General features: G+C 41.1%; 1 protein-coding gene across 2 annotated transcripts in view; it reads right to left on the bottom strand.

Annotated features, from left to right (window-relative positions):
- Positions 1-6,322, bottom strand: part of LOC134528181 (putative protein kinase C delta type homolog) — a 152,110-nt gene extending 145,788 nt beyond the window's left edge. The window contains exon 1 of one of the 2 annotated variants that reach the window (XM_063361569.1): positions 6,030-6,322. In XM_063361569.1, the coding sequence (XP_063217639.1) occupies positions 6,030-6,164 (135 nt within the window). In that variant the 5' untranslated portion in view covers positions 6,165-6,322. Of the gene's footprint in view, positions 1-5,770; positions 5,854-6,029 lie in introns of those variants that run through there. The other variant, XM_063361570.1, reaches the window with a different exon arrangement.
- Between the last annotated feature and the right edge of the window lie 6,451 nt (positions 6,323-12,773).

The raw sequence follows: 12,773 nt of genomic DNA, 5'->3' as shown, positions 1-12,773 counted from the left end.
TATCTAAACATATTTTCTTAAACTAATTTAGTTGTGGTGGGTAACCACGTTCTTAGGTACGAAATCACAAAAAGTAAATTAGTTCTGCAGGAGAAAACGTCACGTTGCTCACGTATAATAGAGTAGATCAAAATTCTAGCGTATGTTCATTGATCAAAACCGTAACTATCCTAGACGTGGATTGATCTCAATCTTTGGATCACTCTTTGAGCCTGCGACCAGAGAGACAGTCTCATACCAAAGAACATACAGGTCATCTTGTTCACGATGTTTTCGTAGTGTCAAAAGCGTGCCTATGCTAAGTTTTATGTCTACGTTACGAAATCAGCTACACTGTTATAAATTTTCGCCTTAAATTAACGAATAACTATGATAACAAATTATCAAGGAATCTTTATAAATTTTTCATTATCTTCGTAGTTTTTTGGGTGCAAAGTTCTCTTACTTTGAACATGAACCCACAAGAATAATCTTGGTAAACTAGAATAAATTTAACAAACTGGTTAAGAATCATACAAAAACACACTTATTTCCTTCATGTGTGTTTATCCTGTTTATACTCGAGAAAAAAAAAACAGAATTCAGAAGTGTAAATATTGCGTAGTTTGTACGAAGATCCAGTTACCTGAAATTACGAAGAACTATTCGTTTATTTGAAGTGATCTCTGCTTTGAAAAGTCAGCAAATTTATTTTGTAATTTCTAGCAGTGCGGTTGGAAGTTTGTTAATAGTTTATGAACTATACGGTGAGAGTTCAGAGCAAAAAAAAAACACGCTGCTAAATTTATGTTAGTGATGTCCCCAATGTCTGTAGAGAGCATTGAAGAACGACTTTTTGAAACTTAATGATCACGAGTACGGGAAAACTACTTTTATTGATCCAGCTCGCGTGAATATTTTTTTGAATGCATAAGCGAGGTTTGCGTAATTAATTTCAACCTTTTTTTTTTTTTCAATTGAAAGGCATGAATATTCGTGCAGCGCTCAGCTAGAATAAATCATCCATAAGGCAATCTTAAAACCAACTGGTTAGTTTTCTTTTTTTAAGGAAAAATTTCATTTCACATGCGATGACTTCACCAGCACAATTAATCTTCACTTGCCTGCCATTTTTAAATCAACAACTACTCCACTTTTCAGACTGTCCTGCGAATTTTGGGAAAAAAATAAGCAATGGGAAATATTGTTACAAAGGTACGTGCTTGGAATCAAGGCAGGGACGCATTCCAGGTACCTGAGCGAGCCTTCCAGCGAGTCTGGCCAGCGACCCAGCACCAGTGCTGACGTCATGCATGCCACGCATGCCAGGCAGGATTACAAGGGTCTGGCTAACCATCCCCATCCGCTCCCCGCTAACTGTCCCGTCACGGACCATTGACACTGACACTTTAAGCGGCCTAGGAATTATTCGGGTTTCCCCGAGGCAGCCGCGCGGAGTGGCGCGAATAAACGCCGCCTTTCTGGACTTTTCGGGCATCAAGTCGACCCGGAATGACGCGACATTTCACAGCCGCGCTCGTCCCTTCTAGAAGGACGCCACGGGAACATAAGCGAAGACGCCGGCCTCCGCGGGCGTGCCGAGAGTTCGGCGAGTGAAGGGGGGTGCGACATGGGCGAATAAGGTGAGAGGTCCCCTCCCCCCCCCCCCCCTGAGAGTGGCATGACGCGGAGCGACGGGATCGAGAGTGCAGCTGAGCGGCGCGAGACTGTGTGTGGACAAGCGCGGGGTAAGGGGCGAACCACTGTTGAGCCTAGCTCCAGGGAGTAGCGCTAACTGTGGAATTGACAAACATTGAGTGACTTGCGAATAAACATTTTTAAGTGCAAGTGATTTAGTGATAAAGACATTTTAAGAATAATCGTTTACTAGTAATGTAAATATTAGTAATTAGTAAAACTGTAATAAAACTTAATTGGGCTATCCCTTACGAACCCAGTCTCCCACATTATACTTGTAAAAATATATTCCTGTCAATATAAAAGAGGACTCAAAAAATATTGTGTTTGATGGATGGTTACAAAATACATAACAATACTATAATTTTCCTCTGAAGACAATATTAGCATATATGAAAGGAGAGTAGGCTGAAACGAGAGAAAGGGATTAGCCCCCCCCCCCCCCCAAACCAAAAAAACAAAATTGCTGAAGTAATTACTTCAAAATGAATGTTTGGCACTATTTAAACAGGCATTTGGTTCATTAAAAAAATTATTAAGTGTGTTTCTTTTTCTGTACCAGTCTTGAATACTTTTAATTAGATACAGTAGTCCATAGAGTACTTAAATTGCTTTTAACAAGTAGAAATATAAAAAAAGGGCGTGTGCTGATCTGGAATTAAATTTTTCCAATATAGTCCCGTGGGCTTTCAAGTCTTATTTGTTACTATCTGAGATTCCGGTCGTTGAGGTGCTACACGTTTCTGTACCACAGCAAAGAATCCAAATGCACTTGGTTACGTAGAGCGTAACTACAACGTTCCAGATTAAGGGTCTCAATCAGCGTTCATACACTGTCAAAACATTTTACCTTCAATTTACGAAAACGCTGGTTACAAATTATCCAGGGATCTTCGTAAATTTACGGCTATCTTCGTAATTTTACGGCAATTGAGTTCACTTCTTAATGTTTTTTTTTTTTGTTTAGAACGAAATATAAGGGAAGACAAAATACGGCGTAGTTTTTACGAAGATTCAGTTGTTTGAAATGATGAAGAACTCTTCGTTTATGTGAGTTAAATTAATCTTTGAAAAGTCCGCACATTACTTTAATTTCTGACAGTGTAATCCAGTCTTCCCTCCAAGGACTTTCTAGGGAAATTACAAGGGAGCAGCTTCCCTCTCCCCCTTTTCCGAAGTTAGACAATTTGTAAATAATACTCACAAACTATTGTTTAATTTTTTTTAGTAAATTATGGTTTTCCATTTGTTTTTTTTTTTTTTGTTTTTTGTTTATTATTGTATGCAAATCCCCCTCGTTCGTGAAAGAGATTTAATTCCGAAAAATGCCCCTCTCCCTTCTGTTTCCGTTTGGAGCTAGACACGCCCTAACTCCACTCTGTTAAAAATTTGTTCTGTATTACTCTTAAATTATAAGGCATCTGTTAACTAGTCGTGATTAAGACGAAAAAAAAAATTGGTTGTCTGTACAGTCGGTTTACGGACGATAGTTTAACGTGACAACGTCATAACAAAACATTGATGAAATGATTGCATACTTTTATGAATAAAATTGAATCATTTTCATTGAATTATCACTATTTTGTATGGACACAAAGAAGGAGTGAAATTAAATCTACAATTTAATTGATAAATTTACTTTTATTTGCACTCATTAATTCAAATATGTTTATTACTTTAACGAAGAGATTATTTTAACTATAACGTGTATACATGTTTGCTATTTAACTTCTTCCAATCTGTGTTATTCTGTTAAGGATAGGACGATGATAGGAAAAGTAGGAAACGAATGGGAGTGTTTCAAGGATGATGTGAAGGAAAATGGCTTACCCAACACCAAGATGCAGTCAAAAATAAGGGGGGACTGAATTGTATCCCCTTGGAAAGGGTACCTTTCAGACTTATGGTGGCGGTAGTGTAGCTGGGTAGGAACTGGAAAGGTACCCTTTCCGATTTCTTAAAATGTGTTGGTTTTAATGCAGATATGTACTGGAAAGGTATCCCCTCGGAAAGGGTACCTTTCAGGATTTTCTGTACAATGACACAGGAGAAAATAAACCGGAAAGGTACCCTTTCCGATTTCTTAAAATGCATATTGTTTTCTGCTTTAAAATCCTGAAAGTTATCCCCTTGGAAACATATCCCAAAATGGTTGTGCTCACTCATAAAATCCTGAAAGATATCCCCTCTGGAAACATATCCCAAAATGGCTGCCAGACAAGTGATATATCGATACAGGCCAGGTGAAAGAATGGCATGAAGTAAACACATCAGTAAAAAGGCCTTATCTACAATTTTACATTTGATAAATGTTAATTTATTAGCTACCTATAATGTTTAATAGAGGTTAGGTTAGGTTAGGTTAGGTTAGGTTAGGTTAGGTTAGGTTAGGTTAGGTTAGGTATTCTGTGGACACTCCTTACCAGTGCCACCTAGTATGAAACTGAGGAACTAGGTGCTTGTATCGATACATTAGTTGTCTGGCAGCCATTTGAGATATGTTTCCAGAGGGGATAACTTTCAGGATTTTAAAGCAGAAAATAATATGCATTTTAAGAAATCGGAAAGGGTACCTTTCCAGTTTATTTTCTGCTGTGTCATTGTACATAAAATCCTGAAAGGTACCCTTTCCGAGGGGATACCTTTCCAGTGCATATTTGAATTAAAACCGAAACATTTTAAGAAATCGTAAAGGGTACCTTTTCAGTTTCTACCCAGCTACACTACAGCCACCATAAGTCTGAAAGGTACCCTTTCCAAGGGGATACAATTCTGTCGCCCCAAGAATAATATATTTGTGCCACGGACTCTGCAGCAATGCTAGGAGGAACGGGTTAGCAAATAGCAATGAAAATGTTACATTGAAATGCATGAAAACATAATTACGCCACGGACTCGGTCGCAATGCTAGGTGGTTCAGGTTAGCAAAGATCAATATAAAATGAGCGTAACGGGACACTTTTTCATGCGTGCAGCCGGCGTTTATCGATTTATTAGACGTCACGTCAAAAAAATGTAAATGTCAACTAAATGGATTTTAAAAATAAGTAAAGTTTAGTATAAAGAACCCTATCAATATAGTTGCAGTTCATGTGTAGGTTCTCTTTAATTATAGTTTAAAGTCCTCTCAGGATTTCGTTACCGATTTTATTTATAAGGTTCGTGGGTACAAAATTCACTTTACTTTTCTTTTATCTGCTGTAGCTTGAATAAGGTTGCAGTTTAAAGTGGGCATGGACTAATAAACTAAAGTATTTTAAGTAACGTAAAATAGATAACTTTATAGATTGGTAACGTCATGTTTTTGAAATATACACACACCATCTTTTTACCAGACGTTTTTCAAGTTCTATCAAAGTAATTTACTTTATGATCTAGTATCAATTTTTGTGTGAGAAATTAATTTGGGAAATTGCCCGTACCACTTTTGTGTTCTATATGTCGGCTTTAATAAAGGATGGTATAAAGTGATGATTTTAGTACAAATACTAGCATCGGTGTCAAAAGCCTAATAGTGTCACAATTACCAACACAACATTGTAATATCGTTGCATGATTGTGATACGAATGACACTTCGAACAGTGGTAGCAATTATTCAGGCTGATGTGCTTGTGAGAAGCGAGGACCCGCCCACTACTTATGTAATTTATTTTGTCTCAACCTCTATGGAAGATCTTTCGAGTTTTACTAAAAATTTATTTATTAATATAATGTTTATTTTGTGAAATAAATAAATATATGAACATTTTCTTTAGTATATGAATTTCGCACATTACAAGTTATACTGATAACGTTTTCTTTACTATATTTTTTGTTTGTTTTCACATTCTCTTTATACTATGCCTGCGCCTAAATGATCTTTGCAATTCCGATTAGTTTCGCATGCGCATTTTGTTAGGACAACGTATGTATTCCGTATGCGTCAAGAAGCGTTATAGTGGTCGTTGTTGAGGTATGTGGCATGCAAGCTGTTTGCAGATCAACAAGTTAGGCAGTTATTTTGGTTTGGAAAAGAATGCGACATGCAGATGTGTGGCAAGCTGAAGGGTTATTCGGTCGGCGCCAGATCGAGAGCTTGGTATCGATACTCACGGCAACAGTTTCGAGATTTCCCGTACGCGAGGCCGACGAACACACGGCAGCGCCTCCCCCTATTTCCTTGGTTGGTCTCAAGGCTACCCATGCATCATCCTAATCGTGGCTATTTCCACGTCGGCGGGTATTTTTAAACCGACCCCGACTCGCTTGACACACGGTGCAGCCGCCGGCCGCTGCGGGCCTGCGTGGCGCCGCGGGGCCTTGTCCGTCAACAAACACCCTCTCCCCGTCAGGTGCGCGGATGTCGGGTTACCTCCTGGTAGCTCATGCGCGCCTTGTCCTGCAGCGCGGCGTGTCTCCGGTGGTGCGCAGACGAGCTGGTGGTGCTCCGCTTCTTGGCGTGCGCGCCGCCGGTGAACATCATCTTCCCGCCCGCCAGTATTCTCATCGCATCGCTGGTCCGGTCTCGCCCCCTCCCGCTCCCGACGACGCGCCGACACTTGCACGGCCCACCGCCCCGGACACACGCGCCACACGCGCGGGCCGCGAGCCGCGCCGCTGGCACCTCGCGGGAAACAAACGAGCGGTGAAATTGTTCGGGCGCGCGCGCGCTTCGCGATTGTTCCTGCTTCTTCTTCTTCTTCTTCTCTCTCCGCCCCTGCCGCGCCGTTCATTCTCGCTCCCTCGCTTTCTCCTCCTTTTATTTCCATTACTCAAACGCTCGTGGAAGACACATTCGCCCGGTCAGAAATAGCACCCCAGGGGAGGGGGAGAAGGAAAAAAAAAAAAAAAAAAAAAAGGAATCGCAGGAGCGACGAGTTCCTTGGCAACCGAATTTGCTTTCGCGCGAGAGAGGAGGAATGCGTGTGTGAGAGTGCGTGGTTTGCGGGAGGAAATGACGTCAGAGATCGAGACTGATACATTCCAGGCGATTTCATACTTCGGCGTAAGACATGAAGTTAAATATTTCTGTTTGGTTTTCGTTTTGTTTTTACCTTCGGTTCATTTACGCGAGAGTATGAATGATTTATACCCTTTCTGTGTATTATTTTATCCAGTTTGAGGGGGGGGAAATTGACAATTTAATGTTGATAAAATTCGACCGCACTATGAAATTCAAAATTTCTTCATTAACATTAATTTTACTTTCTTATTTATTTTTCTATGGAAAACATAGAAATCAAGATAGGTATTTATTAATTGAAATTTGCAAATATTTGAAGTAAAAGTGAAACTATAGGTCACAGTCGAGTAAATAAACAAGTTATTTTATTACCACAGGCTACATATTTGCGGTACCTAGTAAATATGATACTAGTTTTAGCATTCTGTGGTAACTTGCACAATTATCTAAGATAATTAATGTAAGAAATAATTTTTCCAAGAACTCAATGTCAAAACATACGATTGATTAATCTTATTATTTAAAGAATCTACAAGATATTTTTCAGTCACAGCAAATGTTTTTGGTATATAATGAATTATAATATCTCGAAATAATGATAATTGTTTTCTATGTTGGGCACAGCCTGTGTTCTAGATAGGCAAACGTTTTGAGACTGATCACAAAACTTTCACAATGAACTGTTTTGATGGACCAAGAATGTCAACATTGAAGTCTCAACAAAACTGTCTATGAGAAGTAGACTTGAACCTGCTATATATGCAACACTAATTCAGCAATGCGAAAAATGTATGGGAGCAGTATACTATCAAGTAGACTATTTAAACGTTGTTCACAATGAGTTACCTCCAACTATAATTATTCTGATCTTTTTTTTATCATATTTCAAACGTACATATTATTATTACAAATTCTCCTTGTAAAATTTTAAAGTCTCGCCTGTTATCTAAATAATATTTCCCAAGACAGATCATTAAATTTCACTTTACAGTTTGAAATGAGGTGTAAGGTATGCAATTAAATAAGTTTGTTAATCTTCTTGTTAATCTTAATCTAGTTTTGCGTTGTAAAAACACCTATTTCACGCCAAAGAACATCTAGCAAAAAACTTATGCTATGATAGTCATAAATCAGAAAACTGCATTTCCAATAATTAAGAGTTTAAAATCAACAAACACCTGCTATGTGTGCTAAAGCTGTGTAAAACTTTGACTCAGAGTAGCCACCCAGGAAGTAGCGCCTATAGTTTATTCTAGGATTGTGTACATATACATTATAAAATAAATAATCCCAATTATTCAATATAGCGTTAATCTAAGTCATATTGGTAAATGAACCTTAACAAAGCCGATTCCAATACCGACTCAATTATGTTTTTTTTTTGTTGCCGTATAAAAGTGCACGATCACCAGTGATACCAACATAATTCCAAAAAATAAATAGTGATACAGAGAAACTAAGATGACAAACCAATAGCGAATTCCAAACCACTTGACCAATGACTTGATGTACAATAAAATATTATTCACGCAGGGCACATGATACAAACATTGTACCTCCACATCAAAGCGATGCCTTGATAAACATTATAAAGTGAGTCTCCAAATTCAAAAAATAATTTTAGTTTTTTTTTGTTCGAATATTTTATAGGGTTTTATGTCGCTCGGGTATGGTCATGTAGATAGGTCTGACAACTTCTTATCCTTTGCCTTGGCGTGTCTCGGCTCAGTGAAGCTCGCGGCGGTCTACAAACTAACGGCGCTAATAGTAGGTATACCCTTCATTAAAATTGTGTTAAATTGATGTAAGTATATTAAAAAAAACTGTTTCCTTTTTAAATGTCGGGTAAAGTTCAGGGTTTTTAATTTATATGAAAGCTTTGTAGGGTTTGAATACATAGCAATAACTTGCAACTTTGCCACAATTGTCAATTTTAATCTAACAAAGATACTACTTGAGTAATATGTTTTCTTCAATTGTTAGTCAGTGGTTTGATGTAGTGGTAAATTGAATGGGCTTATAATCAGCAAGTAAGAGTTCGACACCAGCTAGGATTTTTTTTTTTTACATTTTAATTTTAATATTTCTTGCAAAATTAAACACTTAATTACAGAAATTAAATATGTTTAAATAATTAAATTACATAATCAGGTGAGATTCTGAATAAAATAAACCTTTACGAAAATTCTAGCAATTAATATCTATGCTGATTTTTATTTATTATCAAAAGAAACATTATTTGTTTCAAAATCCTAAAAAAAAAATTACATTTTTAATTGTTGTGCGGGCGCCCCTGCCAGACGACGACCGGCCATAATGGCCTGTGCGAGCATAGGGAGCACTAATCAGTGTAGTCAAATGCCCCCTCTCTTCGAGGCTGTTATGGCAGTTGATATCTCGCTTCACATGCCCTGAACAGAGGTCCCCTGCCCCTTCATGAAGCTGGGCACGCGCCTGGACGGGAGTTTGGGTGTAGGCGTCCAGCATAGTGAGTAAGGAGTAGGTGTACACTGTCTCAGGGAAGTGGTGATGTAGGCCCATGGTGGGCGGTCGTTCCAACTCTGACCTGGCAACGCTGGGCCATTGGAGGCAGAGTAAGTCTGTGCCACTCGCAATCGCGGAGCCAGCTTGGGGAGGTGCATGTACGCTCTAGCCTGCGCACCATTGGTGAGAAATTTGGGACAGCGAGAGTTTTGTCTTCTATTTGAATGACCACCATGGTGTCACTCGATGACAATGCAGGGTTTCCCCAACCCCCATGGGTGATATTGTCACCAGGGGGTGCCATGTTTGGTGGGTTCGGTAGTGCAGGGCTGCCACTGCATCAGCCTTCTCGGGCTCTTCGACTCTCACTGTGAATGTCGAGTCAGTGAGGCTGGATCCCAATAGCCACCTTGGTACCGGGTCCTCGGGTGAGCCCTGCCATGAATCATCTGGGTAATGAAAGTTGGCCTCATCATGAATGCATCATTGCAGGGCATCCATTAGCCATTGCAGCTAGTGTGCGGATGCTACTGGCGAGCGGGACCGAGGGGTCAATGACCTGGTCACTGATTTTATGGTGGCGGCACGTTGAGGCATTGCCTACAACCGAGCGACATCAGCTTCTGGGCTCTGTGGAATCTGAGGACCTTTGGAGTTGATAAGTGGCATGGTGAGTGCATTATCCAACTGAAGGGGGGAGGCAGAGTCAGGTCTGGGTCCCCTTGAATCGGAGTTGCCTTACTGGTGGGGATCCGACAGATTTCGTCACCCAGTGCACCTTCGCTGCTCATCCACTAGGCAGTCACATGATGCAGTACATGGGGCCTAACCGGTGTAGTATCTCTCAGAGTTCTGCCCATTTTGGAGCGAGGCCAGTACAAAACGTGCACCGGCTTGTGGACAGCAAATGTTGTGGCATGTACACTAACTGTCCAGTTTCAAGGGGAGGGAGTGGTCGGCTGGTTTGAGTGGTCCAGATTTCGAGGAAGTAAGCCAGCTGCTCTCTCACATGTTCCCAGCATGCATTTACAGAGGCGGGGTTCGTCCCCTTCCATGACACTGCTCCGCCTCGTCACTCTACCTAATGACTGACGGGAACAAGTGGATCTTTTAGTTCCAGAAGTTAAAACAATGATTTCGTCCAGGTGTTGGTTTCTCTGTTTTTATTTTACTTTTGGTTATTTGTCATAATATAGAGTTACAACATGTGATTAGATTAACAGAAAGCATATACAACATGGAATTGAGATTACATTAATACAAAAATTGGTTGTCTGTAAAGTCGGTTTAGGGACGATAGTTTAACGTGACGTCATAACAAAACATTGATGAAATGATTGATCAAGAAGAAAATGAAATATCATATTCGGCCTGAGACTGAGCCGTAATAGGTTTTTGCAACCAAACCATTTAGGCATTTAAAATATTATGTTCTTTGATGAAGAAATTTTTTAAAATATTTCTATCTCATGTATGATAAAATCTACTACCTCTGCATACTTTTATGAATAAAATTGAATCATTTTTATTATAACTATTTTGTATGGATACAAAGAAGGAGTGAAATGAAATCTACAATTTAATTAATAAATTTACTTTTATTTTTATTCATTAATTCAAATACTATGTTTATTACTTTTGAAGTGTTGTGCGCGCAGTATTTATTTTTACAAGTACAAAAAAAAAAACATTTCAGCTGCTGAGATTTGATCCGTCAACCTATCGATTGGAAGTTTTCATTACTAAAGGCACAGCCACGAGGCCATATTGGAAACAATTGTTTCAAATGTTATAAATTTAGAACATTCCGTGCACGATATTTGTTTGAATTTCTTTTAACTAGCATATTCTCTGTAAGGACTCGAAATATTTACACGCTCGTGGGCTCATAACTATAATACAGTGTGTGATTTATTTGATAAAATAATAACTCATGACAAATAATTACCAATGTCAAACTAAAACGTGAAAAGTATCATACCAGCAATAAATATTTAGTTACACAGCTAAAACAATACTCATACAACACTGTTTAAATATACTGATTTACACTAGTAATTAAAATAATACGTAGGTACTTGTAAGAACGCCATTTCCTTGCGAATATACTCCCGTGGCGCGGTGCACAACAGAAACCTCGAGTACGCCGCCACGTGCCAGCCGAGTTCTCTGTACCGTCCGCAACATACCAGAGAGATGCCACGCATGCATAAACAGGACACATCCGTAGTGGGACATCCATAGTGGGACAATTTTTCGTGCGTGCAGCCAGCATTCATAGATTTATTAGACGTCACGTCAAAAATGGGCTGGCCCTTATTATAGAATTCACACAAATTAAAGAAAGTTCGTGACAAGTATCATTTTAAATAATCATAGTGAGATTCTTGAATTTAAGTCGAAAAGACGTCGTGGCTGGATGCTAGTCCAAAAAGGTTTTTAAAAAATGCAAGGTTGGCTTTTCGGAGATTGTTAGATGAAGTGGGACAGGTTGACGACAGTCGTCATGCCCTCATAGACTTAGAGGCCGTTTCTGCCCACTGCCGGGTACCTGAGGGGGGCTATTCCCCCCAAACCCCTCTGTGCAGTGCAGTGAGTGCTCCGTGCTAGGGACGCACCCGCGTGCGCCCTAACTTATCTTCTGGACCGCTCAAGGACGGACATCTTTGTATAATTATTTGTAAATAACTTAACTTGTAATTGTGTATTCAAATAGGGTAGTTATGTGTTTTGTTTGAATCGTGTAGCTTTGTACAGGGGCCGCGCCTGGCCCGCAATGGACACGCGACCCTCCGTGCCGCTTTCCCCCCCTTCCCCCCCTCCACTCGCGCGGCATTGCAGCCGCGCGGAGCGGGGAGTCGACAGTCGCCGCTTGGCTGCCGTCGAGGGAGGTTCTGTGACGCTGCGCTCCGCAAGTCTGCAGGCCCTCTGCCACGCGCGTTGCTAGCGTCGCTAGCGTCGCTACCGTCGTTTCGGCTAGCTCCCACGTTCGACATCTTCAGTCGCGGAGTAGTGCGCCCTCGTGGATGACCTGCAATTTGCGTTCGTTCACGGCGCGGCGGGGGACGTGTCCCATAACATTGTTGTGGGCCAGGCGCGCTCAGGGAAAATGACTAAATAAAACATCTCGTAGACTAACAGCGGACGTTTCCTGGTTCGATCTCCACTCCCGTACTTCAGCCCTGTTCATCATCTCACCCTCTCCCCAGCTCCCGGTCCCGGCCACAGTAGGCACGAACCCCACCTCTCACTGAGTTAGTCGGCCAAAATAATTACAACCTAAATTCACAGCCGCATGTCTGGGTTCGGGAAGGAGCCACGGCCTGGGGACGACATATGGCGCCCAACTAGAGTGGCCAAGGTGTAACGAAAATTCGCCAAATTCGTTGAGTAGCTCGGCGGAGGCTGGCGTAGTGAGTAGGGAAGGACTCGCGCCCGGCTTCACTAGGGAAAGCGCTAGGGGCGGCCTAACGGAAGGGGGCGGCAGAACAGCACCCTTTGTTTGCGAGGTGAAAGCACGGCTTTCCAGTGACTTGGCCGCACGCTCTGCCCCCCCCCCCCTTTTCAGGTAGTGCCCTCCAAACAAAGGGCAGTTTCTTTTCACCCTCCCTCCCGACTTGTCCCGCCCGTCGCCGACGCTACGGCCCGCCGCCGGGGTTGGAACCGCAA

This window comes from Bacillus rossius, chromosome 1 (genome assembly GCF_032445375.1).
Source record: "Bacillus rossius redtenbacheri isolate Brsri chromosome 1, Brsri_v3, whole genome shotgun sequence".
NCBI lineage: Eukaryota > Metazoa > Arthropoda > Insecta > Phasmatodea > Bacillidae > Bacillus > Bacillus rossius.
Note: the sequence above shows the minus strand (reverse complement) of the source record. Positions and strands in the feature narration are given on the sequence as shown.